This window comes from Passer montanus, unplaced genomic scaffold (assembly GCF_014805655.1).
Source record: "Passer montanus isolate IOZ18808 unplaced genomic scaffold, ASM1480565v1 scaffold10, whole genome shotgun sequence".
NCBI lineage: Eukaryota > Metazoa > Chordata > Aves > Passeriformes > Passeridae > Passer > Passer montanus.
Window position 1 is genome coordinate 38,264,299 of NW_024356505.1, and position 25,650 is coordinate 38,289,948.

General features: G+C 42.8%; 1 protein-coding gene across 4 annotated transcripts in view; it reads left to right on the plus strand.

Annotated features, from left to right (window-relative positions):
• The window catches only part of PRKAG2 (protein kinase AMP-activated non-catalytic subunit gamma 2), a 210,675-nt gene that overhangs the window by 132,578 nt on the left and 52,447 nt on the right, over positions 1-25,650 (plus strand). For all 4 annotated transcript variants that reach the window (XM_039705326.1, XM_039705336.1, XM_039705353.1 and 1 more), the window contains one exon: positions 10,938-11,152. In XM_039705326.1, coding sequence (XP_039561260.1) covers positions 10,938-11,152 — 215 coding nt within the window. The remainder of the gene's footprint in view (positions 1-10,937; positions 11,153-25,650) is intronic.

A 25,650-nucleotide genomic window follows, 5' to 3' on the forward strand; every position in this document is an offset into this window, starting at 1 on the left:
CTGGAAACCAGTCTGGTTTAGAACTAACCAGAAGGAGGAAGGCCTGAGGTTCTTTGTCATCCACATCACCTTGAGATCTGATAGTGAAAGGCAGAAGAAAGCTGGTGCTGCATGGATCATTTCAAGGGAAGGGGAGGGGAAGTTCTGTGCCAGCTGGTGCCTAGAGAAAGCAGCTATTTACTGCACTAATGTTCTGCTAAAAGCACCATCCAGTACCAACTAAGGCAGTGGAAATTATACCAGCAAGTGGCATAAGGAGCAGGAGCAGTCCCACAGCAATTTATTTTCAATCAAACAAGAGCCATGAAGTCATTAGTTATTTCTTCAGAAGGCTTTGGTAGGTGTGCTAGAGAGCACTGAGTTGTCTCTGCCATGCCATATGTGCACAAAAAGATTAATTCCCAGGTTAGCAAGAGAAGAATTATGATGAGGCACAGGTGTGACTCAGACACAGTGGGAAGAGGCAAATGCCACTGGCTGAAGCAGTGCTTGGACTCTTGCTGAATTTTGAAAAGAGCTAGAAGGAGAGATTCTTCTTTCTTTTAAATTAAAAAAATAGAAGGTTTTAAAAAAATTAGTATCAGAGGCAAAGAAATGTCAAATTATGTCTTCTTTCTTTAGCTACAGCTTTCCTGAGGATTTGGAGTACTTTGCAAATATTTAATTACTCGCAGCTCAGTGCCCTTGTAAACACTGCAGAAAATAAACAAAATTAAACTGTGCTGTGAGACTGGCATTCCAGCTGTACCTCTGGTGCTATTACTGGCACCTCTGGAGCTATCCTATTCATTGCAAGAGTAGGAACCTGAGGCTAACATAAACCAATGGATTAAATAGAGAACAGGTCCCGGGGCCTGGGTCCTGAAGTCTCTGCCCTGATAGCCTTGTATCCTGCTATTCCCAACCTTGGGAAGCATCACAGTGTGATCACAGCCTTTAGCTGCATGCACAGTACAGTGCACATTCCCCTGGCACCAGCCCTGGAGCTGCCATGCCTGCCCTGCTAATAGATGCCCTCCTGGTCTCTATGTGCATTAATATTCTGTCTCTCGCTGTTACACAGGGAGTGCATGTACTGTGCAGATGAAATCCCCCACAGGGATTCCAGTGGGGTTCTGCAGACTCTGATTTAGACTGTTCTTTTCGTCAACTTGCACCTCTAATGACATATTTGTAAAATGTTTGAAGCTTTTTTTCGATTCCACGGGGCGTTCCTCTGCTTTAGTGTGTTACAGAAATGAGGATGTGGTTAAGGTGCTGCTTTATTGCAAAAAAATCTTTGCCTCAATTACCTAATTTTTTAAAAAATATACACTGGATGAACGTATCATAAATCATAGGTGAAGCAACAGCCTACCTCATTCTGCAACCCCTCAAGCATCTGCTTCAAAAAGCTGACATTTATTGCAGTGATTAAAGATGAAATCCCTAAATGTGAAATTAAGCATCAGAGCAAGTAATTGCTTCCAAACTTGTCTTTATATACCGTGCATGCAGCATTCCTCCTCCCACCTTTTCCCTCTAATTTTCCTCCTCTTTTCCTTTGCCTGTCAAAATGCAAACCCTTCCGGGCAGGGTTCTGTTTCCCTGTCTGTCCATGAAGAACTTTGCACACAGCAACGAAGAAGCAGAACGGGAGCAGTGATGATGATGGTTGTGCTTTGAGAACTTTGCTGTGCAAAGCCAAGGAGAGATGCAGAAAGCAGTTCTAGCAGCCTCATTTCATGGCTGGGTACCATAACAGTACTTCATTTATAAGAGTGTGGAGAGTCACAGCAAGAGGACGGCTTAATTTGATTTTAATCTTGGGCAGGGTGATGGAGGGGCAGAGAGTTCTGGCGACCAAAGTGTCTCCAAAGACAGGCAACTTGCAGCTTTCTGTAATGGCAGGGAAGCATTTAGCTCAGCTTGGCTCAAAGCAGAAGAAAGCCTGGATAGGACAACAGAGGTTAATGTGGAAAGCGCTGTTAAATGCCCGCCGGAGCAGTCAGCCTCTTTGCTAGAATAGAAAACAAAAGTTACTTCATTAAGGGCTCTGAACACAAAGTACCCAGTGAAAGTTTAAATGCCAGGTGGTGTATTAAGTAAATAAAGGCGCCCCGCTGTAGGCATTGTTCCTCCCAGCAGCCGGCTGTGGCCAGGGCCATGGGAGCCCCTGCCTGTGCTGGGGGCTGTGCCTGGCAAGGCACTGGGCTTTGCTTTCAGCAGCTCCAGCACATCCATAAGGGCACGTGGCTCCTTCTCCTGGGCTGCCTTTGGCTCCTTTTGGCTCCTCACTCATCGCTGCTCCGGCTGGGATCAGGAGCGCGGGGTCTGCACAGATAGATGCCGTGTGTCTCTGCAGCCCGGTTTGAATGGAAGGAGCGATTCCTTTTCATTTTAGTGACTTTTCGGCTGGGTATGGCAGCGCTGCTCGGCTGGCTTTTGTTCCAGCCCAGCGGTGGTCCCCAGGCAGCGGCTGCGGGATGTCGCATCCCATTACCGCAGTCCCGGCTCCGTGTGCCGCAGGAGCCCTTCGGGACGTGGCCCTCCTCCAGGAGAGCTGCCTGGCCAAAGTGAAAAGCTGATAAAAACGGAACACACTCCCGGTCCTAAAGTGATTTCAGCATTTATTGTAAGACCTAAAGCAAGGGGGCCCGCGGGTGCAGCAGGAGCGCTCCCGAGGAGCGAGGATGCTGCAGCGCCGGCGCTGGATCCTCTTCCTTTCTTGAGCAGCGATGTTCCCGATGTTCCAGGTGGAACTGGGTCGGATGCCCCCTTTTTATGCTGTTTTTTGTTCCTTTGGATTGGTTTCCGTTGGGATCCTTCGTTTGCATGAAGGTTTAAGGCCCTTGATTGGCCCAGAACAGTTCTGTCCGGGCTGGCTCGTTTTGCCTGGAGGAGGGATACACTTCACTTAGGGTAATACAATACACCACATTTCTTATTTCTTATAACTACCCTTTTAATCCCTTTTACAATACAGTTACCAAACTTTTTAACAGTACATGCTTAACAATTATCAACTATTTTACAACAGTTTCTAACCTATTTTTGACTGATGTCTGCAAACTTCCTGACCCCGTGCTCCGTGGGTGATGGATGCACAGGAGGGTGAAGCATTCTTTGCTCATGTGTGTGTTGCTCATGGAGATTCCTGCCCAAACCTCCCCCTGGTGCTGGAACCCAGGGCACAGGGAATATTTCTCTTCCTGTCCTGAGAAGTCCTGATCGCCAGGGGAACACTGCTTTTAGCCTTCATCCAGGGAGAAAGTTTCCAAGACTTTGGGATGAATTGGAATCTATGAGTGTGTGAAATAGATAGTAATGTAGTTTATCACAGGGTGAAAAACTCAAGAGTTTGTCTTGTATCTCCTCAGTCCCCTGACAAAGGCAAGGAAATGATGTATCTGACTCCATGTTCTCAGAAGGCTAATTTATTATTACATTACATTACATTATATTATATTATATTATGCTGTACTAAAACTATACTAAAACTATACTAAAGAATACAGAAAGGATACAGACAGAAGGATAGAAGATATTAATGAAAAACTGATGACCCTTTCCAGAGCCTTGGCACAGTTGGCCATAATTGGCCAATAAGTAAAAACAATTCACATGAAACCAATGAAACATCACCTACCACATGTTTTCCAAAGCAGCAAAACACAGGAGAAGCAAATGAGATAATCGTGTTTTCCTTTTTCTCTGAGGCTTCTCAGCTTCCCAGGAGAGAAATCCTGGTGAAGGGGATTTTTCCAGAAAATATGACAGTGACAAATTTGGGTTTTTAGTATGGAGGTAGAGAGGAGAAAAAATTGAGGATTTTGGGTGTTGTCTGATCTCTTTCTTGTTCTTCATCTGCTCCATTTTCTTCAGTGTTGGTGGCACAGAGTGATTGGTTAGAAAGAAACTCAATGCAGATGTTGTGTGGACAGACAAATAATTAGTTATTGGTAGAAAGGTAGAAATAAAATACATCTAAGAGTTAATTGGACAAAATAGCTTTAAAAGACCTTGAATTTGTGTGTCTTGTGACTTTTGGTGCCTTCTCTTTGTACGCTAAGTCTGAGATGTAGACAGCATGCTGATTCTGATAAGAGAAAGATAAACAATAACCTGAAGACTGAAAAACCAGAAGTCCCATCCATCTCTCATTCCCAGCACAGAACCTTTTAGGGGTCTCCCCATCAGGGGGATCCACGAGGGAGGTTTCCACATCCTGGTTCTACGGGATGTTCCCCCATCAGGCTGTTACCTGCTGAGGATCTCTGTCAGTACTTTTCTCCTCTCACTGGCACTTGTGCTGGCACACGTTGTGTGTTTCTGACTCTGTCTTGGCCGCAGCCATCTGGTGTCTGACGAAGCCTTGGTGCTGAGTCTCTCAGTATAATTACCAGGCCAAGTTAATTATTCGTGCCAGCCCAGGCACTTATTCAGTGACTACCTCAACCATTACCAGGACCTCTTCATTCATCACCTGTCAGGCTGTCGAACAGCAATGGAATGTGCATTTGGCTGTCCCAAAAAAAGCCATTCTTTGCCATCGAGCTTGTGAGTGATCCCCCTTTCTTTGCTCTGAATTATTTGGCCGTGGTCTTTCCTCCAGTATTTGCAAGACAAAGGAGAAGCACTGGCAGAAAATTAGTAGTTAGAAGCCAGGCTGGAACCTTGCTGCCAGTGAGAACTAGAAAAAGCCCATTGGGAGGGATGCTCTCCACCAGGATTTCTGATCTTGGATCTCATGTGTTTATTGCTTTATGAGCTAACATAATGTGTCCAGTCCCTCCAGATTTGACAAGTACATTTAACAAATATAAGATAACAAAGGTGTGGTTCTGGGCAAGGTGGAAGGTCCTCTGCCTAATCATCATTGCAGGAGAGATCTTCAGTAAACTCCTTTGAGGATACAGCATCATCTTTTTTAAAGGATACAGCCAAGAGTTTCTCCTGATCAGCCTTTCCTCATAAAGGGGCCTTGAAATCTTCAGAAAGAAGAACAATTTTCAAAACTTTGCTAATTAAACTCTTCAGCTCCTGATTTTCTCAGCTTTATGAGGAAAAGGTGTTACTTTGCAGATTCCACAGACACAAGTGTGGTTTTGGCACATAAATAAAAAACCAAAAAAGTGGAGTAGAGCAGGCTGAATTCTGGATACCAGTGGGGTTTTGTCTTTGGTTTTACAGTGTGAAATAGCATCTGAAGAAAAAGCTGGAGCTTTCAGGGTTGGTCAGGTGTTTCTGTGGCTGAGACCACTTAAGAAGTGGTTTCTTTTACTATGTTCAAACTACTATAAATAAATTAGATTTTTTTAGAATTTTTTTTAAGTTACAAAATTATACATTTTCCTGTGAAATTTTCAGACAGCATATGGTATTTTAATTACTTAAGAGGTGCATTTTTCTCTTCCTCTGATTCATGAAAGCATCAGAAATGTGGTTTTGGAAACAAGTAAGCTTCCCATTGAGTGGTGTACCTGCTTCATGGAAATCCATGGAGCTGTTTCAGATTGAAACAAAAGCCTTTGCTAATGCAGCTGGGGTAGATCTGCTCAGCTGGAAGCAGGGAGCTTGGAAGGGCTGGAAGGCCTGGCCGTTATATGGGTGATGCAGTGTCAACCACAGATACAGGCTATAGGGTTTGAGAATAGGACCTGTAATTCTTATATGGTGGGAGGCACCTGAGCTGGTGTGTAAGTGACAGTATTAGATAAAGCAGAAAATTTCCTGGGCAGTATCCTTGCTATTTTTTGGTACAATAACTCTTCAGATTTACTCTTCAGACTTTATTTATTATTTTTTAAACTAACGGGTATTTTACAACATTTAGTGCCAATATCATCAGCACTGTTTGGATGGAAACAGGCAGTAGCCATTTACCTGCTGATGGGTTCAGAGCTTTACTGACATTAAGTGGCATTAAACCTCATTTCACATAATTTGCATTGATTTGCTTATGTGTCAGAATTAGCATAGTATTGTGTCTGAAGAGTGAATCAGCTTAATGAACCAGCAGCTCAGCTCAGATTCACTTGTGCTGCAGGGTACTTAAAATTCAGCAGCCACAGCCTGTGCCTTCTCTGTTTCACTGCCAGCTGAGAATGCAAATGAAAGGACAGTGCTGCCCTGGGAAAGAGTCAAGACAAAAAGTGTCACATGGAGACACTGCATATGGAAATTCCTTTGGGGTTTTGGTTTGGGGGGGGGTTTCTTGTAGGGGTTTGGTTTTTTTGTTGGGTTTTTTTTTTTTTTTGGTTGGTTAGGACGTTTTGTTTTGTTTTTGCTGGGGGTTTTTGTGGGTTTTTTGTGAGTCTTTTTGTTTGTTGGTTTGGTTTTTTTTTTTTCTGAGAAGTTTCACTCTAAATGGTAAATGAATACATCCCTATAAATAAACTCAGAAAACTGTTTTAGCCACCACTTTAAGTATTAGCAGTGTTGTTATTTGTTTGATCAGGTACAGGATGAGACAATACTGAAGTGTTTCTTAGGGAAAGTGCAAAGAGTGATTTCATTTTCATGGCCAGTAACTCTCTCCAGTTTCAGCAACTTTAGTACACAAATTTAAAAGTTTGAGGGCAGGCTGCTGGCTCCATCCTTAGGGCCCTCAATGAGGAGTCTGTTAGTGTTCCCTGAAGCCAAACCTCTGCAGAGTGTTAGCACATCCCTGAAATCCCTTCCAGCATCCTATGGGGGTAGGTGGCTCCAAAGGTTCATGGGGGCAGCAGCTGCTTTTCTTTCTGGAGAAGGGTTGATGAAAAGGGAGGCTTTGGCAGGAATCACTGGGCTGTGAGCATCCTGCCTCCCAGAAACCACCAGATGCATCCTGCCAGGTCAGGCATGAAATGTAGGTGACAGAACTCATTGTGGGTGTCACCCTGGGAATGTAGGAAGTGTAGAAGGGCATCCACCCTTCTTCCCTTGGGAGAACACGGATGAGAACGCAGCACTTCATCCTTTCCTGTTATGTAGCACTGGAGGGCTGGTTTGGATCAGAGTGCCCAAATGGGTGGGTGAAAAACTAAATGCTGTGCAAAATAAGGGCTTGATTTACGAGAAGTTGTTTGAAATACCTAGAGAAAAAATTGAAAGGAGCAGCACTGATGTTGTATGTCTGTGCCCAGCTCGATACCAGCCAGCGCTGGGTGTGACCTGAGCCAAAGGTGTGGGCACTGCCATTCCAGCAGCACTTCCCTGGGGCTTTTGCATCCAACCCATGATGTGTGGCTTGATCCCAGCTGAAGCTGCTCAAATAGGGGCACAGAACTGAGTGCTGGGCCATCCCTGTCACAGGGGGGAGGCAGCTGGAGACAGCCCATTCTGCTCCAAGTCTGCTACCTAGTTCTGCTAGGACCTCACATACACATTCCATGTGAAGTTGTAATATGAAAGTTGTTTTGAACCACATCTTCCTGTGAATCTCATGAATATTCTTATTCATATGCATAATCTGTTATGCAAATGTTAGTACTTACAATTCATCAATTTGGAGACCACAGAGTTATCCTCTTTGTTTGCTCTTGTTTTGTCCTGAGAAAGGTAATGTGAGAATGAATCAGAGCGCAGCAAAACTCTCAGGTTGTTTCAGGACTGGATAGGGTTAATCAATAGGAAATATAGAATCATTGAATCATCAAATATTTTGGGTTGGAAGAGACCTTAAAGATCATCCACTTCCAACCCCAAAGGACAAACCCTTTTGTACACAGCAACCAATCTGCTAGACCTTTTTCTCTCCTTTTAATTTTTTTCTAAAATTGTTTTGTGCTATAAAAAAGGGACAGCCATTTATTTTCATAACATGAAAACACCACATTTTGTTCATATTGTCACCAAAACTAGTAGGGTTTGTAGCCAATGTCAACGTTTGTTTCTTCCCAAAAATCCTACATACATACTGAATTGCTCCAGCTTCATTATAGAAGAATCCTGAATTGTTGTCTGGTTTTCCCTGCTTAATTGTTTTAAGCACATTCTCCCAAATTAACTGGTTTTAGCCATGGTGTAGAGTTGTATCTTGTCTCTTCACTGGATTCCTTCTGCTGCAGTAGAGCAGGGCACCCACTGCAGGTACAGATAAAAATATATTTACACCCGTGCTGCTGTTTAGTTGTCAGGCCAATAGGACTGAAGTCACTACAAAGTCTTGTTACTCCTGAACTGATTTGCTCTGGAGATCTATTACAGGTTTTCATTCTTTGATGTGGAAGGCTTTTATAAAGGACTTAGGTTTAGGGTGTTAGGCTGTATCACAGCAGTGAAAAGTATTTTGTTGCAATATTCATAAAAAATTCACAAAAAATTTGTTGCAATATTCATAAATCACATTTAGCATGTGATTATGTGATTATGACTTCAATCTCAGTATTGTACAAATGTAAATAACATAGATACCCCAATAATACTCTGAGGTAGGCTTATAAAAGATTGAAAAGCTTAATTACATTAATTTTATCAAGCACCCTGCAAAATAATTATATTTTTCCTTCCAACCCTGTGCAGAAACTGAGTCACAGACAAATTGAATCTCAGATGTATTAGGGTGTGCCTCACAGCGAGTACTTCATGTTTGAAGTGCCTGGTTGAAACAAACAGTTCTGAGGCTCAGTGTGCTGGAGTCACAGATGCTCCTCATCCATAAAAACTCATGCCAAGTATCCAAGGCTGGCATCCAAAGGGAGATTCACCACCAGTGAATGTTCTTATAAGATGGAAACCACGCTCTCTGTCCTGCCTGGGCTGTTACATGTCAGTGATGAGGTGACAGTAGTTTTCACAGCATGTAAGAGGTGTTACTTCCTTGGTCCCCTTTGATCCACGTGTCCCTGTGTCCTACAGATGTCCTCTGCTCTTGGCAGGCCAGCCTTGCTCTGAGTGTGTGGTTTCTGTATGTCTGCTGAAAGCTCTTCTGGCAGAGCCTCTCGGAACTGGAAATGGTTCTTGTGGACTTGCAGAATACATTAGCACACAATGAACACATCCCAGCAGCAAGACTTAAAGACCTAATGGTGTTTTTCTCCCTTTCAGTGGTTTTCCATTTGCATCGATTGCAGCTATCTCAGCTCCCAGTCTGAGCACTCAGGGAACATTTGTTCAATAAAAACACAGAGGAGCACCTTCCCCAGAACTGCTTATTTAAATTTGTCTGCAAGCAAAAACTGAGCAGGCAAGTTAGGTGTCCTTTCAGTCCTTAAGGAAGTGGAACACACTCTGCAGTCCCCTGAAATGAGCAGGGCTTGAGGACACCCAGAATGTCAGGGTGGTTGATCTTGCCTCACTCCGTGTCATGTCACATCTGCCAACATCTGTACCTGCCTCCAACCCCAGTCCCCTCTGGGCCTGGGGTATTGCTGCTTGACTGCCAGAGCTGCAGGGCTCCTTAAGAATCAAATTAAATGGAAGTCCAGCTGCAAGCTTGGAAAAGGACCAGAGATAGGGTCTGAGTAGGGGGTCCTTTTTGATTCCAGCAAAGCTAAAGTTTATCAGTGAGAATTAAGATTTTCTTTGAAAGAAATAAATACAGTACTCTGTACCACTAAACCCACTATTAATAAAACACATCAGAGCCTAATTATTTTGCAGGTTTCATGCTGAGTGACTCTATTATTATAGAGTTAAGTCTCTTATTATGTAAAACCCATCAAGAAAAGTTGTTTTCAAAGAAGAATAATAGGTAAAGAACAGTTACCCATATTGCATGTTAATTCCTTTAAACACAGAATATGCCAGCTCTTCCCCAGATATGTCAGGAGCAATTGTTTCTTCAAGTAATAGATCCCTCCCTGAGTTGTTGGATGTCCAGTGTTCCAAGTCTAGGAACTTAGGAAAAAAACTTCTGGTGCAATAATCTCTGGTGGAGCCCTGAGAGCTCCCACCAAGGAGCCAGATTTACCAGGAAAATGAAACGTTGTGTTCCCAAACACTCCTTTGAGTGGCCTGGGCTTTTATGCTCGTTAATCTGCCCCCTTTTGATGGGCTTGAGTCCCCTTTGGACGAACTGATTATCTACACAAATCTATGGAAACACAAGAAATGAGCCAAACTCAGAGGTCTTACAGCCCACTTAAAGATACACATCCCAGTTCAGCCTCATGGTTTTTATGCATCTGGGTCTGTCCTGGTTTGTGCTGGCACCAGAGAACCACCCTTGGTTTGCTGATGTACATGGAACCAGAAACACAGATGTTGGAACCTGAATTTTCTGACTGGTAGTGGATGTCTGCTGGTTCTTAAATGGGTAATAAACACAGTTTAAATCTGTTTGTTCACAATTCAGAGCTGCCCTAGGAATGTAACCAAAAATACAGCTGGGGTACACACACGTGTCAAATAAAAACAGGGTGCTCACAAGAGCAATTATCTGCTGCTGACACTGATTTTTGGCAAAAGATATGATCAATCTTTCTCCTCAAAGGCAGCTGAAAACAATTTTAGTTTGTACAAAGGCTGTACAAGAGCTTTACAGAAAGCAAACTGAGGCTCAGGAGAAATATGCTCTGTTTCTTTTTTGTCTCTGCTCCTAATTGTATTTTTACTGCTGGCTGAGAAACTGTTAAAATAATGAAAAAGAAGGAAAAGCAACCATTAAAGGATTTGAGCTGTGTGCCATGAGATAAAGGTAATCCTGAGACTCACAGGAGTATTAAAGTGACAACAATAAAGTAATACCCTTGCTGAGTGTCATTTTAGAAATAAGCAATCAGACAGGAGGGTAATACAAAATAAACCTCCATCACTCCCATCCTGCCACTGGACCTCCCTGTAGTGGACCAGACAGTTCAACCACCCTAAAAGGGTTTTAATGGCAAGGCACAGATTCCCTTTCATAAACAAAGAAGTGAAATCCCTACTTTTAGTTTGGGAAAATGTGATGAAAAATGCAGGATTTCTGTAAAGCTGAGATCTCCATCTGCTTTTCACCTGAACTGATCTTTGGGCATTTTTGTTGTTCACAGCCTCTGGCCTCTCCTCTTCTCCATCTACCCCAACACAAGTGACCAAGCAGCCCACGTTTCCTCTTGAGTCCTATAAGCATGAGCCTGAGAGACCAGAAACAAGAATTCACTGTTCCTCACCTCCGGACACGGGGCAGAGGTTTTCTCTGCCTCCCTCACAAAGTGCAGCCAAGCCTCCCATCATGACACCAGCTCCCTGTGCTACCTCAAAACCTGTAAGTAAAGCTCGTGTCCAGTTTTCTACTGGGAAATGTGCAGGGCTGTGTGTGGACTGTGTCTTGTGCTGCAGCTGATGGGCTGCAGTCCATGAGTGGGTGTCCATATGGGACAGAGTGAGAACAAGGCTTTTTACCTCAGTTTACTTCAGAGTTTGGCTGAGAGGGAACTGGGAATCCAGAGGTGGTGGCTCCTTCTGATTTATCCAAATGGTAACTAATCTTTGCACTGCCCTCAAAGTGATTTGGCTGGGAATCCAGAGGTGGTGGGTCCCTTCTGATTTATCCAAATGGTAACTAATCTTTACACTGCCCTCAAAGTGAATTTTGCAATGGCTTCAGATCCCAGGATACGCTGCTGAGATGCTACCCTAGAGGTGGATAAAATTTTATTTAGGATTTTCTTTTATCTCCCTTAAGAAGAGCTGATGAGAGAGTTAGCAGCCAAAGAGAGCATATAAAAAAAGAAATTCACAGTCTGAGCTGCAGGGGCTCTGAGTTCCTGCTGCCTCTGGAGTCTGAGATGACTGGGACAGCTGGTGACTAATAGCACACGTTGCTATCACACCTCCTGCCCCAGCCCAGGGAGTAGAAAAAGAAGGGCAGCACTACCAGGGCATTTATCCAGCCTCCCACATCACAAAGGTGTCTTCATAAGAGTGGTTTCTTCAGTTCCTGGTAGTGCATGAACTCAGCAGTTCCTGGGAGCACATGAATTCCAGCCTCTGATATTCTCCAGTACTACACTCTGGAGAATATCCAGGTCTGTGCCTCTCCCCTCTCCCTTGGCCAGCCTGAGCCTCAGGGGCATCACTCTCCTTTCCTGTCTCCTCTGCCTTTTTGCCCCCTTTTCCTTTTGTGTTAATTCCTTTCCATTACCTGTATCTTTCCATTCCTCTGACTCATGGAACCAGCAGACCGTGATCTGTTACCAGAGTAAACCACCCTGCATCTGCCTTGCTCAGCTTTTCTTCCCTTTTTTCCTCTCCAAAATATAAAATCTTCAACATTTTTTGTGTCTAGAAATCCAGAACTGTAAAGGGCACACAGGTTCATTAGGTCAGTTGCTCTGTTGAACAGCCATGGGTTCTGTTTCATTCCAGCTCTTGGTAATTTATTTAAAATCAGGAAGTTTCCTCCCACTCACCCATGGGAAAGCTGTTCCAGGATCTGAACACAGTAACACAGCAACCCCAAAGCCTTTTTGCTTTGGTGTGAGGTACCTCCAGCAGCAGCAGCTGTTGTGATGCTGAAAGCATTTGGGTCCTGGATCAGGGCTCATCTGCTGCTTTCAAGTCATTCACACACATCCCATAAAACACCTGCCCTATTTTGGGGGCCCCTTCTGTAAAGTTGAGGAAGTCTCTGATTTTCAACATAGTTTTTTCATGGGTTAAGACTATTTGCTTTTATAATTAATGGCCTTTTTCATTCATTGTTTGCTACATCCTGTTGTACCAGTAGCCAACTTTTGTTTTTTCAGATCAAGCAAGCCAAACTCTCCCTACAAATTACAGACTTTCTGTTTTTATGCTATGCAAAAGTAAATAATTGAAGTATTAAATAAAATAAGTCCTACATTTATAGTTAGGGAACTCCAGCAGTAACGTTTCTGCAGCCAGCTCACTGCCTTTCCATGTCAGTATATTCTTGGGATGCAGAAATTATTAAACCCAAAGGTTTATAGGATACAAAAATATTTTGGGTAGGTTTTACTCAATCAGTCATATTATTTGCATATGAATGTGTTCATCTGTGCTATGCAGCTACAGAAGAGTCTTTTGTACCTGTTAGAATAGAAGTGAGGAAACAGCATAATCTTAGCACATTCCACTGACTGAAAGACTGAAAAGTTTGTTTTGTTTTTGATTATTTGCTGATTCAGACAACATGAAGTTGAGCAGAAGATGCCAGAATAAAGAAACAGAATTCTCAGCAGGTTTTTTTGAACAGTTGTGGTTGTATATATGTACAAGAGGGAGTCTGAGGAGTAACTCAGAATGCTGGACTCAGTTCTCTCCTGCTCAGAAGACACAGAAATATGTGGGATGTGTAGCACCTGATTGTCTGGTACCCTCTGTACTCATTGATGTCTGGGAGCAGTGAGTGTGCAGGGCTGCCAGTGAATCATTAGGGGTTTGGTTTACTTGGCAATAAATGTCAGCAGCCACAGAGCAGTGAGGAGCAAAGCTCTGGATGTTTAATTTTCAACAGAGACTGAAAAGAGAGATTAGATTTGCCATTCTCTTCTAGGAGAAACTGTTAGAGAGAAAGGCTGAGATCCTGCAGAAGGACATGAATCTGAAGCTGATGAGTGTTCCCTCAGCACTGTCATGTATTTTGATTCCTGCAAATTATTGACCCAACATTCCTTTGCAAATACAACAGCACTATACAAACATTCTAGATTTGAGTACTGTATTTCCAACATTTCATTTATGCTGAGCTGTGTGTTAATAAATACATGATTTCACAATCATGTGCCATAAACAAATCTGTAAGAGGCAAACTCAATTTCTTCTTTACACTTTACATCACTATTTGCTGGCAGAACAATTTCAGTTATTTTAAAAACACACTATAAATTTGATGATAAATGTGGCCATGCTGTTAGGTGATCAGTTCAATGATATGGAATCTTCTATGCTGACATCTCAAATGAGAATGACTCTTATCTACAGGCTTCTGTCAACTTAAATCTCATTTACTTATTACATTGCTTAACTGGTAATGATAATGTGTGAGACCCTAGAACTATTATAAATGAATCATGATTGCCATATATATTGCAGTAGGAAAGAGGAACTCTTTAAATAATATTTCCAGACCTGGAAATATTATTAAGAAGAACAGATAACTATAGGAAGACATATAGTATCAGGACTTGGAATTAATCTTAGCCCATTTTTATAATTAATGGCATTTGAAGCTGGTTCTGAAATTGTTTTTGACCTCTCTGAGACTTGGGTGCAGAATGGTTAAATCTGTTCAGTAAGAGAGAAGACATGGAGAGAAGAATAAAAATACTTATTTCCCAGCAGATGTAGCCAAAACCTTTCATGTTTCAGTAGCACTTCCAACAGTGGGTATTTTCTTGTGATTTTTCAGCCTTCAGTTCTGGGGAGGGAAATAAATAGTGGGAGACAGTTCCTGAGAGAGGGAGATCCTCCTTCAGCAAGACAACACAGTACACAAAGCTGAGCAATTAACCTCATGCTAAATGGGTGTCCGTGGTAATCACCAAGGTCTGGATTTATCCCACCTAACTTTAGAAACCTTTCTGAGCTGCTTAAGCTGGGAGTGCAGTAGCTCCTGTTGTGTCTGCATGCCCAGAGAGGCGTTTGCAGGGGATGAATCAGATCCAGGGGCTGAGGAGCCTCTGGAGCTGCCTGGGAAGGAAGGGGTTGACTCCAGGAGCTGCATTTCTGATCCAGGCACCGCCAGGTGCCCGAGCTGGAGCTGCTGGGGCTGTCACACACCAGTGCAGCAGCTCTGCCAGCCTCTCCCCTGCATGTGTAGGTGTTCCTGGTGGCTGAGTTTGAAGGTTATAATGAGAGATGCAGCTGATAAGAGATCAAAGGTGTGCCTAAAGTTTACTGTGTGCTGCATTAAATGGCAAAGGAGCAATTTGGTTTCTCACAATGCAGCTCACTATTCTGTACTTTGGTCTTGTGTTGTTTGGATGGTGTAACCTGCAGGCAGTAAGTGGTAAATGATAACTCTTCTCTAGTGTGACATTGGGAACCATGATAAAAATGCAGAGAGGTTGCAAATTCAGTACCAAACCTGTTTGCCCTGTTTCCACCTTGTCTGTATTTTGAAGTGGAACGTGGTACATTGGGCATTATGTGGCTTGTGGAAGCCCAGAGCACTGGGAATATTTCTGTGTCTGCTCTGGGGTGCCCTGACCCCCAGGGGAGCACTGACTTTGACCTTCATTAATGGAGAAAGTTTCCTACACTTCAAGATAGACCAAATCCACAAAAGTGTGAAATAGATTACAGAGAGTAGTGTCAGTGTGTCACTTGGTGAGAAATTTAGGTTTTGGGTTTTTAGTATGTTGTGGATGGAAGCAGGATGGAGGGCACAGGGTGCTGTCCTGGGTTCCTTCTTCATGCTGCTTCTTCCTCCTTCTTCATGGGTTTGGGTGGCATTTTGTAATTGAGCAGAAAAGTCCACATTGAGGGGTCTTTGGGATCAGTTATTGGGTTAAAAGGGAAAATAATCTAGGTGTCAGTTCTTAATTGGGTAGTTTAGTCCTAAAAGACCTTGGAACAAGAGATTGTGGCCATTTTGTGCCTTCTAATGAAAAGCTGAACTCACAGTAGTGAGCCTGTTTTACTGATAAGAAATAACAAACACTTGAGTCTGAACATGAACTACAGTCTCAGTGCCTTCAATCCAGACCCAGAGAAACCAACAACTGGGACCCCCACAGTGGCTGTATCCTTTTCTTTCATCCTTTCTTCCTCCCCTGATGCATAAGGCACTGTGAAAATAGCACTGCTCGCTGCAAACACAAGCATTTCTGTGCTGCCTCATGCTCCTTTCCCAGCATGAGAGGAGCCCAGGCCAGAAGGTGCTGCCTCCAGACTGGAGAGGTCTCTTTTGGTGGAAAACAAGGCTGGGGTATCCTCTGCTAGCAAGAGGTGACAAAGGCAGAACATGCCTACAAAAAATAGTCCTTTCCATATGATCTTGTGGTGAGCCACTGTCCTCCAAAGAATTTCCAAGCCAAGTAATTTCCCAGAATGTTCTGAACAAGAGGAAAAGTCAGCCAGGAGGTAGTCAGAGACTTACTCTTAGCTTGTGTGAGTGAATCCTGCTAAAACTGCAGACAGAGCACACAGAAGGGAGTCTGGTCTGTATTCATTTTGCACAGTCCTTGCTGCTCCAGCATATGGGAGAGGAGAGATATCATGTACAGCTGGGACTCTCTTCCAGCCCTGGATAAAAGGGAGAAACCAGATTGTTGCTGCAGCTACTCACTTGTTAAACAGGAGCACTTCCCTGTGAAGCTATTCATGCTGTTTCTTAGCCAAAATGTAGTAAACTCCAAAACAGGGCTGTTAACTTGCTCAGAGTGAGAGAGGCTGTTGCATCACACCCTGTGCTGGCAAGGAGCCTGGGAAGCAGGATGTGTGCAGCAGGTCCTTTGCTTTGGCTCTCTCCAAAAAGCCATGCCACCTATCAGAGCTCCATGATCTGCTGGGTGACTACAGAGATTGAAATCTGATGAGGAGAACAGAAAAGTGTTCTCTGATTCTGAGGTGGTCTTAAAAAACATATTAAAAAAAAAATAGTACAGGCTGGGAAAAAAAAAGAATCCAGTTTTCCAATGTACCAGAACTCCTTATTTTAGTATTTGTGTGGTTTAAGGCAGTGTATGAGTGTGCCAAGACATGACTGTGATTCACACCACAGTAAACTGATCACCAAAATTAGAGCCCCAAAGGCTGTCATTTACCAGGGACAAAGCTCTGGCAGTGCTGCTGTGTCCAGGCTCCTTTTAAATGCCTGAGCAGCAGCACTCCTGGGAGGTGATTGTGTCCCCTAAAAGATCCCAGGAGCTGTAACCAGCTATCCTTCTTTAATCCCTTTCCCCTATGGGAGCTGTTGCTATCCATGTGAAAATGTGTTTAAATTTAAAATATTTCTCAATAGTGAGCACATAACTAATTACTTGCAAAACTAGTGAAGTAATCACTCTTGATGAACCCTACAACAATTATGAAAATACTGCTGGGAGAATGTTTGGAGCCCACTTGATTTGATTTCAGTCCCCTTTGACAGAGCATGATGGTGCCTCCACTGAACCAAATATAAGTTCACATAATAATGAAATATAATTTCATTATTTAATATGATTGGAAAGTCCATAGTGAGGTTTAGTGGGGCATGCAGAGTAAATGAACCTGAACTTCACAAAGCTTCAGCTATATCACACTACTTTTTAATCACAGCTCCCATTTTATTAATATTCTGTTTCCTCACTTCTTTTCACCCTATTAGTCATATCTTTTGTATCCCATTTGGAGTTTTTCTCCCATTTTAGTATTTAGACTATGCAAAAAGCATCTTGCTATCCTTTTATATTGGTTAATTTGTTGGGGTTTTTTTGTTTGTTTTTTAAGCTACTTACTGGTTTTAAAAGAAAAAATGTTCAACCACAACCTCCTGAAACACTGGTGTCCTCATATATTTGTATTCTGGTTGCAGTGTCCAGATTCATACAATCAATCTTACATTGCAGAGAAAATTTTTTGCATAAAGATAATTTTTTCTGCCCTAAGGAAATGCTGTGTCTGTGTCAACTTGTGGCTTCTTCTGCAGCTACAGAAATAATTTAATCAGCTATCCATGGGTTCACTCAGTGGAGAATTTATTTTAATGACATGAAGTCCTACAATTCCTGTTCCTCCTAGTCCTAGATCAAAAGGAGGAAGGCAGGGTGAAAAGGATGAATAGCCAGAATGCTGAGTCCAATCAATTCCCAGCTGCTTTGACAGCTCTCATAAGGCTATAAGTAGCTAAGGCAATTAAAACTAGAGCATCTCTGGGGCTTTTTTAAGATACTCATTGGTACCGAAATCTTGACCCCAGCACCCTGAAGACTGAGTTAGTAACTTAAACCTAAATTACTTTTATCACCCTAAATCCTGCACTGTGCATGGTATAAAAAGGCTAAAGCTGAGGATCTGGCCTCGTGTGTCTGTATAAATAGATATCTTTTGGTTAAGTACCATGATGTAAGAGGGTGCTGGAGGGACAGCCTCATTTTACCCATTGAACTGATTTCTCATGGCACGGTTTATCTTGAATTCTAGACTTGTTAATTTAATAAGCATCCTGTTATTCTGCTTAGAATATCAGAACTTCTGGTAGGAGTAACCTGCATCAGTGATTAGAAGCCAGATGCTTACTCTGTGATTTAATATAAAGCTGCAGTTTCATGCAGGGTCACTGACACCTTCTTCCCAGCTGTATCTGAACAATTTTGGAACACTAAAATTATTCACCATCAGGGCTGTTTATTCACAAAGCAGTAGGGATTATAGAGCAGAGCTTTCCCATGAGAATGGAGGAGAGATAAACAGCTTTGAGCCTGTTTGGTTGCACCTTTCCTGCTTCTGGATTGGACTAGAGGGAAAGTAACACAAGAATAAGGAAAAAATTATACGGAAGGGAACTCTTAGAATTCCTAGCCATCTTCTTCTCTCTTAACCCAGTTTTGTTTATATTTTATTTTTAGATGCAGTCTTTAATGGCCAACAAAGCTTTAAAGAATTTAAAAGGCTTGTTGATACCAAGAGGAAATTTTCTGTGTAAAGCAGTCATATTTCTTTCTCACTTCCTCACAACATTCCCCAATCCCTTTCTTTGATTGGATGAAATAAACTGGTGAAGTTGGAAGAGATAAAAGGGGATATCCCAAAAAGGGCTCACTGCTTCTTTCTCCCAGCTTTCACATTTTATACTGTCACTACCTGCTTGTGCAAGAGGAGAGCAATAAAGCTCTTTAAAAATGCAGCTGGTTGTTGTGGTTTGGTTTGTTGGTTTTGTTTTTTTTTCTTTTCTTTTAAGATTACAATCAAGCAAGTTTGGCCATTTGAAAGTCAGCTGCATGGGCTGCTGAGTCAGAGGAGCACTAGATACCATCTTGGCAGCAGCCTGGAAAAATGTTTCCATTGTGCTGGTGAAATGAATGCAAAATATTTATTCTTTGAGCTTGTTCACAACAGCAGCTCAGTTCTCAGCTGGAACTGAGGGTGGGGCCATGTGGAAGACATTTATAGGAAGACAATAATGATTTGTACAGGGCCCAAGGTGTACATAATCTTATTTTATGGTTAACAAAGGACAAGGCTCCAACCATATGGAACTCATAAGCTGAAGTGTAAACCAGTGAAGTAATCAACAGAGAATAAAAGAGAAAAAGTAATGGAGGCAGAAGGTTAGCAAAAAAAAGGGAGGGAGCAGAATTCAGGAGGAGAGGGATTACTTTAGTGGTTTTGCATATTTAGGGTTACAGTAAAATGCCAGTGCTAAGGTTAATACCTTGGACTTTTGAAATTTTGATCTATCATACTTTTTCACTTACAACTGCCCAAATCAGGTCATCTGTGGTATGCAGAGAATCTTCTTCCTTGTACCTCTGAACAGAAAGTTCCTACCTGCTATTTTGTGGTATATAAGCACATATGATTCAAGCAGAAAAATAAACATGCTTTTTGCCCTGGGGACTTTATTGTCCAAAAGCCTGATCTAGCAAAACAGGCCAGGCAAATTCTGAAAGTGTAAGAAAGCCTTGGCTTAAGCAGGGTTGTTCCTAAACACTGCTTCCAGTGCATGCTTGCAGAAGGGATTCTGAGTGTAGCCATAACAGAGTCAGCAATGACAAAAGGCACTGAGGAAAAGTAACCTGAAGGTTACAGCCCTGGCCTTGGTTGGGGTTGCTATGTTTTTATGTTGCTGAATCTCAGGTGCTGTTTTGTTCTGGCTGATGTCAGTGTGGTGATGGCCTTGATCCAGGAAAACACTTAAATGTGTGGTTGGATTGAAGCACAGTGGCAGCTCTGTTGGAGTCAACAGTAGTGGAGCACTTAAAGCTCTGTGTGTGTGTCAAGTCACTTTCCTGGATCAGGGTCTTTGTGCAATTTTTATGGTCAATTAAAATATTTTAAAATTACAACAGCAGGTAGTGAATATGAGAAAGGAAGCTGAAGGACAGAGAATGAAAAAAAGAGGTGAGGAAAATATTAAAGGTTAAAAAAAAGAGGAGAGGAGAGGAGAGGAGAGGAGAGGAGAGGAGAGGAGAGCTCTTGGTCACAATGGGAAATTGCTGCTGAGTGAGTGGCAGCAGCTGGAAGGCTGCTCTCCGCCTGCTGTTGTGTGTCTGGCATTTCTTTGGGTGTCAGGATTGTATTTACTTGGAAACATTCATGGTGTGTCCTACCTCGTGATGGAGCTCCTTGTGTAAATGGGAAGAGCTACTGATGCAGACATGGCTGATGAGAGAAGACACCTGAGCCCTTTCCCACCCCTTTCCCTTGATCCTGCCAGAAACAGCTGCACAAAAGCAAATCCCAACAGACATCCTGCACACAGGAACAGGACACTGCCAGAGCTGGTCTCTTAGCTGCATTCACTGTGAGGAATACAGAATCACAGAATCATTCAGGCTGGAACAGACCTCTCAGATCATTGAATCCAATCTTTCACTGATTATTGAGTGCCACATCCACTCATTCCTTGAACCCCTCCAGGGATGGTGACTCTGCCACCTCCTTGGGCCTCCATTCCAATGTTTAACAACCATTACCATGAAGAAATTCCTGATGTCTAAACTGAACCTCCCCTCATGCCCCTTGAGGCTATGGCCTCTTGTCCTGTCTCTGTTTCCCAGGAGCAGAGCCTGACCCCAGCTGGCTGCACCCTCCTGGCAGGAGCTGTAAGAGTGAGAAGGTCTCTCCTGGAGCCTCCAGGCTAAATACCCCAGCTCCCTCAGCTGCTGCTGACAGAATTCACTCCCCAGACCCTTCTCCAGCTCTGTTGTCCTTCTCTGGACATGCTCCAGCCCCTCAATGACTTTCTGGTTGTGAGGGGCTCAGAACTGGACACAGCACCTGAGGTGTGACCTCACCTGTGCTGACCTGTCCCTCCCTACAGAGGGACAATCGTTTCTCTCATTGCTGGCACACAATTCTTGACAGAAAATCGCTGCCACAGAAAGTGCACAACTCTCTCTCCTGGAGTGTGCCATGAGGGCATGGCTATGGTACTACATGAACTGGTCATTAAGTAGTTGCTTCCATCATCAAAGATTTTATGGGTACAGAGGTTACACTTTGAAGATATAGATGCTTTTTTTTTCTCATGCCCTTGAGGATTTGGCTGTGGCTATTTCAGGGAAAAAATAATGGAATTCAATGAATGTTTTAGTTGAAGAGTCATTAAGGAAAGCAAGAGTTTGAAGAGGAGAAAAATAGTGCCAGTAGGTGATCAGAGAGACCTGGCTGCAACCATCTGCCCCATCAGAGATCACTTGTGCAGCCCTAAGTCACTTGGTCTCTCAGTGCCTCAGTTTCCCATTTATAAAAAAATGGGGCTACACTGCTCTAAGTGAGAAATGTTACAGTGATAAATACATTAAAAAGTTCTACATAACTCAGATATTTTTTGAACAGGAGCTACAAGTGGCTTAAGATAAGCTAACCATAGATAGAATCTGTTGTGTTTAAAGTTTGCAGCAACAGGCCTTCATGCTGCAGGCTGTACTGTGGCCAGGGAGCCCTGATGTTTTCAGAGCACATCAAGATTTACACAAAAGATCACTGTGAAGTCGGCTGCTCTTCTGAGCCCCAGGGAGGCATGTCAAGAAATAATTTCAGCTCTTCTCAGACATTTAACTACAGACTCAATCTGCATCTCAGGTTACATGCAGTGAACTCAGCATTTGCCATTTCCACACTGAAAGCACCCAGTGCCCATGAATGAACCTTTGTATCTGCATCTCCAGCAGCTCTGCAGGGACATGAGCGTGGGGGCTGGCTTGCTGGAGGTGTATCCCTGCTCCTTAGTGGGGAACTAATTTCAATTTTTTTTCAATTCCACTTCCTGGAATACAGGGAAAAGCCTTACCACTATTTGCATGTGCCTTTATGATCTTGTTTGTAGCCATGAAACATTGAGCTCGTGGGCTTGACAGGTTTCTTGCTCAGCACAGCCCTTGTTTGAGTCCTTCCAGAGGGTGTCAAACCACAGAAGCAGCACTGAGCACAGTCTGCTTTCACTGGCAGTGTACCTGGAATGAGGGAAGGATGCAGTCAAGAGGCTGTGAAAAGGGAAAACAAGCATGGCAGGAGGAAGGTATCCATTGTGTGAGCTGTCATTGCAGATTTCTTTTGTGCATAACAATAAAAAAAAAAGCAGCAGCACACGAAAACAAGGCCTGGAGTGATCAGCATAAATCTGGAATGAATTCAGGAAGAGGGTTAGGTTCCTCAAGCTATGCACATTCAGTGCCATCTGAAAAATAGCTTTTAGTCAAAAATTAATTTAATTAATAATTAATTGGAGATTACAGGTCAACCGTAGTCTCTGTGTTGAAGGAGGTTTATTAATATATTGGTTTGTTTGTGCATAATAGCAGCCACTGTGAGATAACAGGTCTCACAAGGCTGAGTGGGGCCCCTGGTAGCACTCATGCCTCGAGTTTGTCAGCTCTGGGGTGGGCTTGAAATCTAATGCAAACACACAAGCCCCAAGTGCTACAAGGAAGTTCTCCTCAGTGTTCAAAGTCCTCCTAGAACTTGCAGTGAAAAAATTCATCGTTATCTGTGCCTGCCTCTTTGAGAGAGCTCCCAAAAGCTCCTTCTGGAGCCCTCCTGGGATCCTCAGTGTGATGAGCACTGCACAAGAGGCCACCTGTAGCAGCTGCTCCTTTTCTGTGCAGCTGCACTTACCTGCACCTTGTGGCACAGCAGCTCATGCCACAGAGGAGCATTTGTTCAGCCCAGGTCCATGCCAATTTCTTGAAGTTTTATTGAGGTTGTGGGTGACTCAGCTCTGAGCTGAAGGTTGTCTGAGTTTCTCAGAAATCCACCTTTGTAACTCTGCCCTACATCTGATGCCCTGCTTCGACAGATCTGACTTCAGCCTTTCAGAACTGCTGATGGTTGTGAGAATGATGGGCTGGGAGAGCTGGGGCTGCTCAGGGTGGACAGCAGAGAGCTTCAGGGAGACCTTGGAGCACCTTCAAGGGCCTTAAGGGGCTACAAGAAAGCTGGAGAGAGACTCTTCACAATGGCATGCAGTGATTGGATATGGGAAATGGTCTTGAGCTGAAGGAGGGAAGGTTTAAAATGGATTTTAGGAAGAATTTTTTTACTGTAAGAGTGGTGAGGCACAGGGCTTGAAGCTGTGGAGTCCCCATCTCTGAGAGTGTTCAAGGCCAGGTTGGATGGGGCTCTGAGCCAAGCTGCACTAGTGGAAAGTGTCCCTGACCAGGGCAGGAGGTTGGAATAAAATGATCTTTAAGGTCCCTTCCGACCCAAACCATTCTGTGATTCTAAAATTACATTTTGATGATAGACTACAATTGGTTACTAGAATTTGTGAAGTTTACTTGAGCCTTAAGTGTAGTATCAACTAATTTCAGGCTTTTTTTAGGGGAAAAGTTTCAAGTTAGGGGAAAATTTCAATTAGGGGAAAATATCACCACTGAAAGCTGCTGTAATAAGTGTTCGCTCACTGAAGTCACTACTCATGCTTGAGCTTTGAAATACAACACTGAGATGAAGAAAGCAAAATGGTAGATAGTAAATGTGTTTATTTAAATCAGATTTGGCTCTGAGTATTTTTTTTTCATTTGTTATTCTCAGTGGCCTCGGTTCTGCAGATTACTCATCAGTACTCTGGCCTCAATCCAGCTAAAGTACTTAACTAAGTGCATAACTTTAACTAACATGAATAATCCTCTATCCAATGCCAGCAAATGAAGACACATCCATGTGGGCTCACTTTCTTCTTTCCCATTCACTTTAAATTAGTGAATGTTTACCTGTGTTTTACCATCAGCAGTATCTTAATCTGTTCTGTTTGCTTTATTTTTTTTAAAGTACATTTTTCACGAGAAAATATCTACTGTAATCATGCTTAGTACCTGATTGCTGCAGCTCTCTCCAGCAATAATTCCCTCTTGCCCTTACCTGAGCCCCTGAGTGTGATGAGAGGTTGGTCCTATTTCAAAGAACCTAAGGAGCACTCCAGCATATGTGTAAAAACAGCTGAAGTACATCTTTTTGATCATATACAATAACAAATATTTAAGACAAGAACACTTAACAACTCTGGAAGAGATTAAAACTAAGTGGCATCCCTGTGTTTGCAGTCAGGTAGAACACTTGTAACATCTGTATTCATAACAAACTCAGGTGAGCTCCTCACAAGTACTTGACTTCTTTGAAAGTTGCTCAGAAGGACAGAATTTAAATTGTGTGGCTGTTTGATTAATAACGTGTCTCACTGATAATTGTGATTTGGACTCCACCTATTCTCAACATGAGTAATCTGAGGAAGGAATGCTGGCCACAAGGGCTTGTCTAGAGAATGCCTCTGATATTCTTGACTCTAAACTCCACCTTATCTGAGTAGCAGAGCGATACAGGATCAGACACAGCTACAGATTAGAGGTTATGTAAACAAATCCTGCCTCTTTTCTACTCCTGCCTTGATTTCTCTCTAGGAGTTTAGCTTGGGATCTTGTCTATTCCTTCATATTTTGCTTTCTTTGAAGTTTATTTTTCAGAAGTGCTTAACTCTTCTCTCACTGGGACCATTTTTCTTTGCCTTAAACTGAGGAGCTGGAGGCCACTGTGTGCAACACAGGTTGTTTGTTTCTGCTGTTAGATCAAAGGAAGTTCTGTAAATCTATTCTGTTTCGCAATTAAGTCAGCAACAAAACTCACTGGGATTAAACTTCAAGTTCATTTCCATACAGAAATATTTAGGAAGGGCTCACCACTAAAAACGTAAAATCTCTCTGCACATTTATTTCATGTATCTCCAGGGCATGCAGATTCCAATACTCAGTATTGCAGTGAGGATTTACTAGAAATGAAAATTGTCTATTTTATCATCTTTCCTAGTGCACCATGCACTCCATGGTTTTTTCTCTTTTTTTGTTTTGTTTGGGGGGGTTGTTGATTTTTTAAAAATTTTTGTTATTTATTTAGGATTTGGCTAAAATTGATTGTTGTTACATTTGTTTTATCCATTTTACCTCCTAAAGATCCCCATCTGCTTATCACTAATAATTAACTCTGTAAAGTAATTAATATCATAGCTGTTATGTGGGAGGACACCTGTAGCAGGAGGCTGGTTACTTGTTAGAAAATGTAAAAGCAATATGCAGTTTTTTCTGTATTTCATGCCACAAGATTCCTGCTTAGGACCACTGGGAGAGTCACACTCTGATGCGATTGGGATGAAGTAAAAAAATCCTTCCAGGGTAGAGTTGTTATCCAAGCAAGTTGTTATGGCAAGCTCTGTCTGAGCTGTTTGGAAATGGAATCCTTAGAGTTTCTTCAGCCTCACTGTACATACTGGAAATACATTTAGAATAGATACTCCCTCACTTTCATACCTGTTGGGGGACAGTTGTGTCCCTGACTCATCAGAGTAGGGACAGAGCACCCAGCTGGATCCAGCAAGGATTCAGAGGGGAACATTGTCAGTGCCAGGCTTTTTATGGGGCTTGGTTATTCTGTTCTAAACAAATTGTAAAATCTGAGCTGCCACCACCTTCATTTACACATGCCAGGCACAGACGTGACTGTAGCATTTGGTATTTCAAAAGCCTTTTAAGACTAAAGCAAATTTTTATTACATTCCTTCTGGATATGGGAAATAAAAACTCCAATCCAGTGTTTTGTATGAGGCATCCCCTTCCTTACTGGTTTATTTGGTGCATGGAGCAGTTTCCTTAGAATAAATGG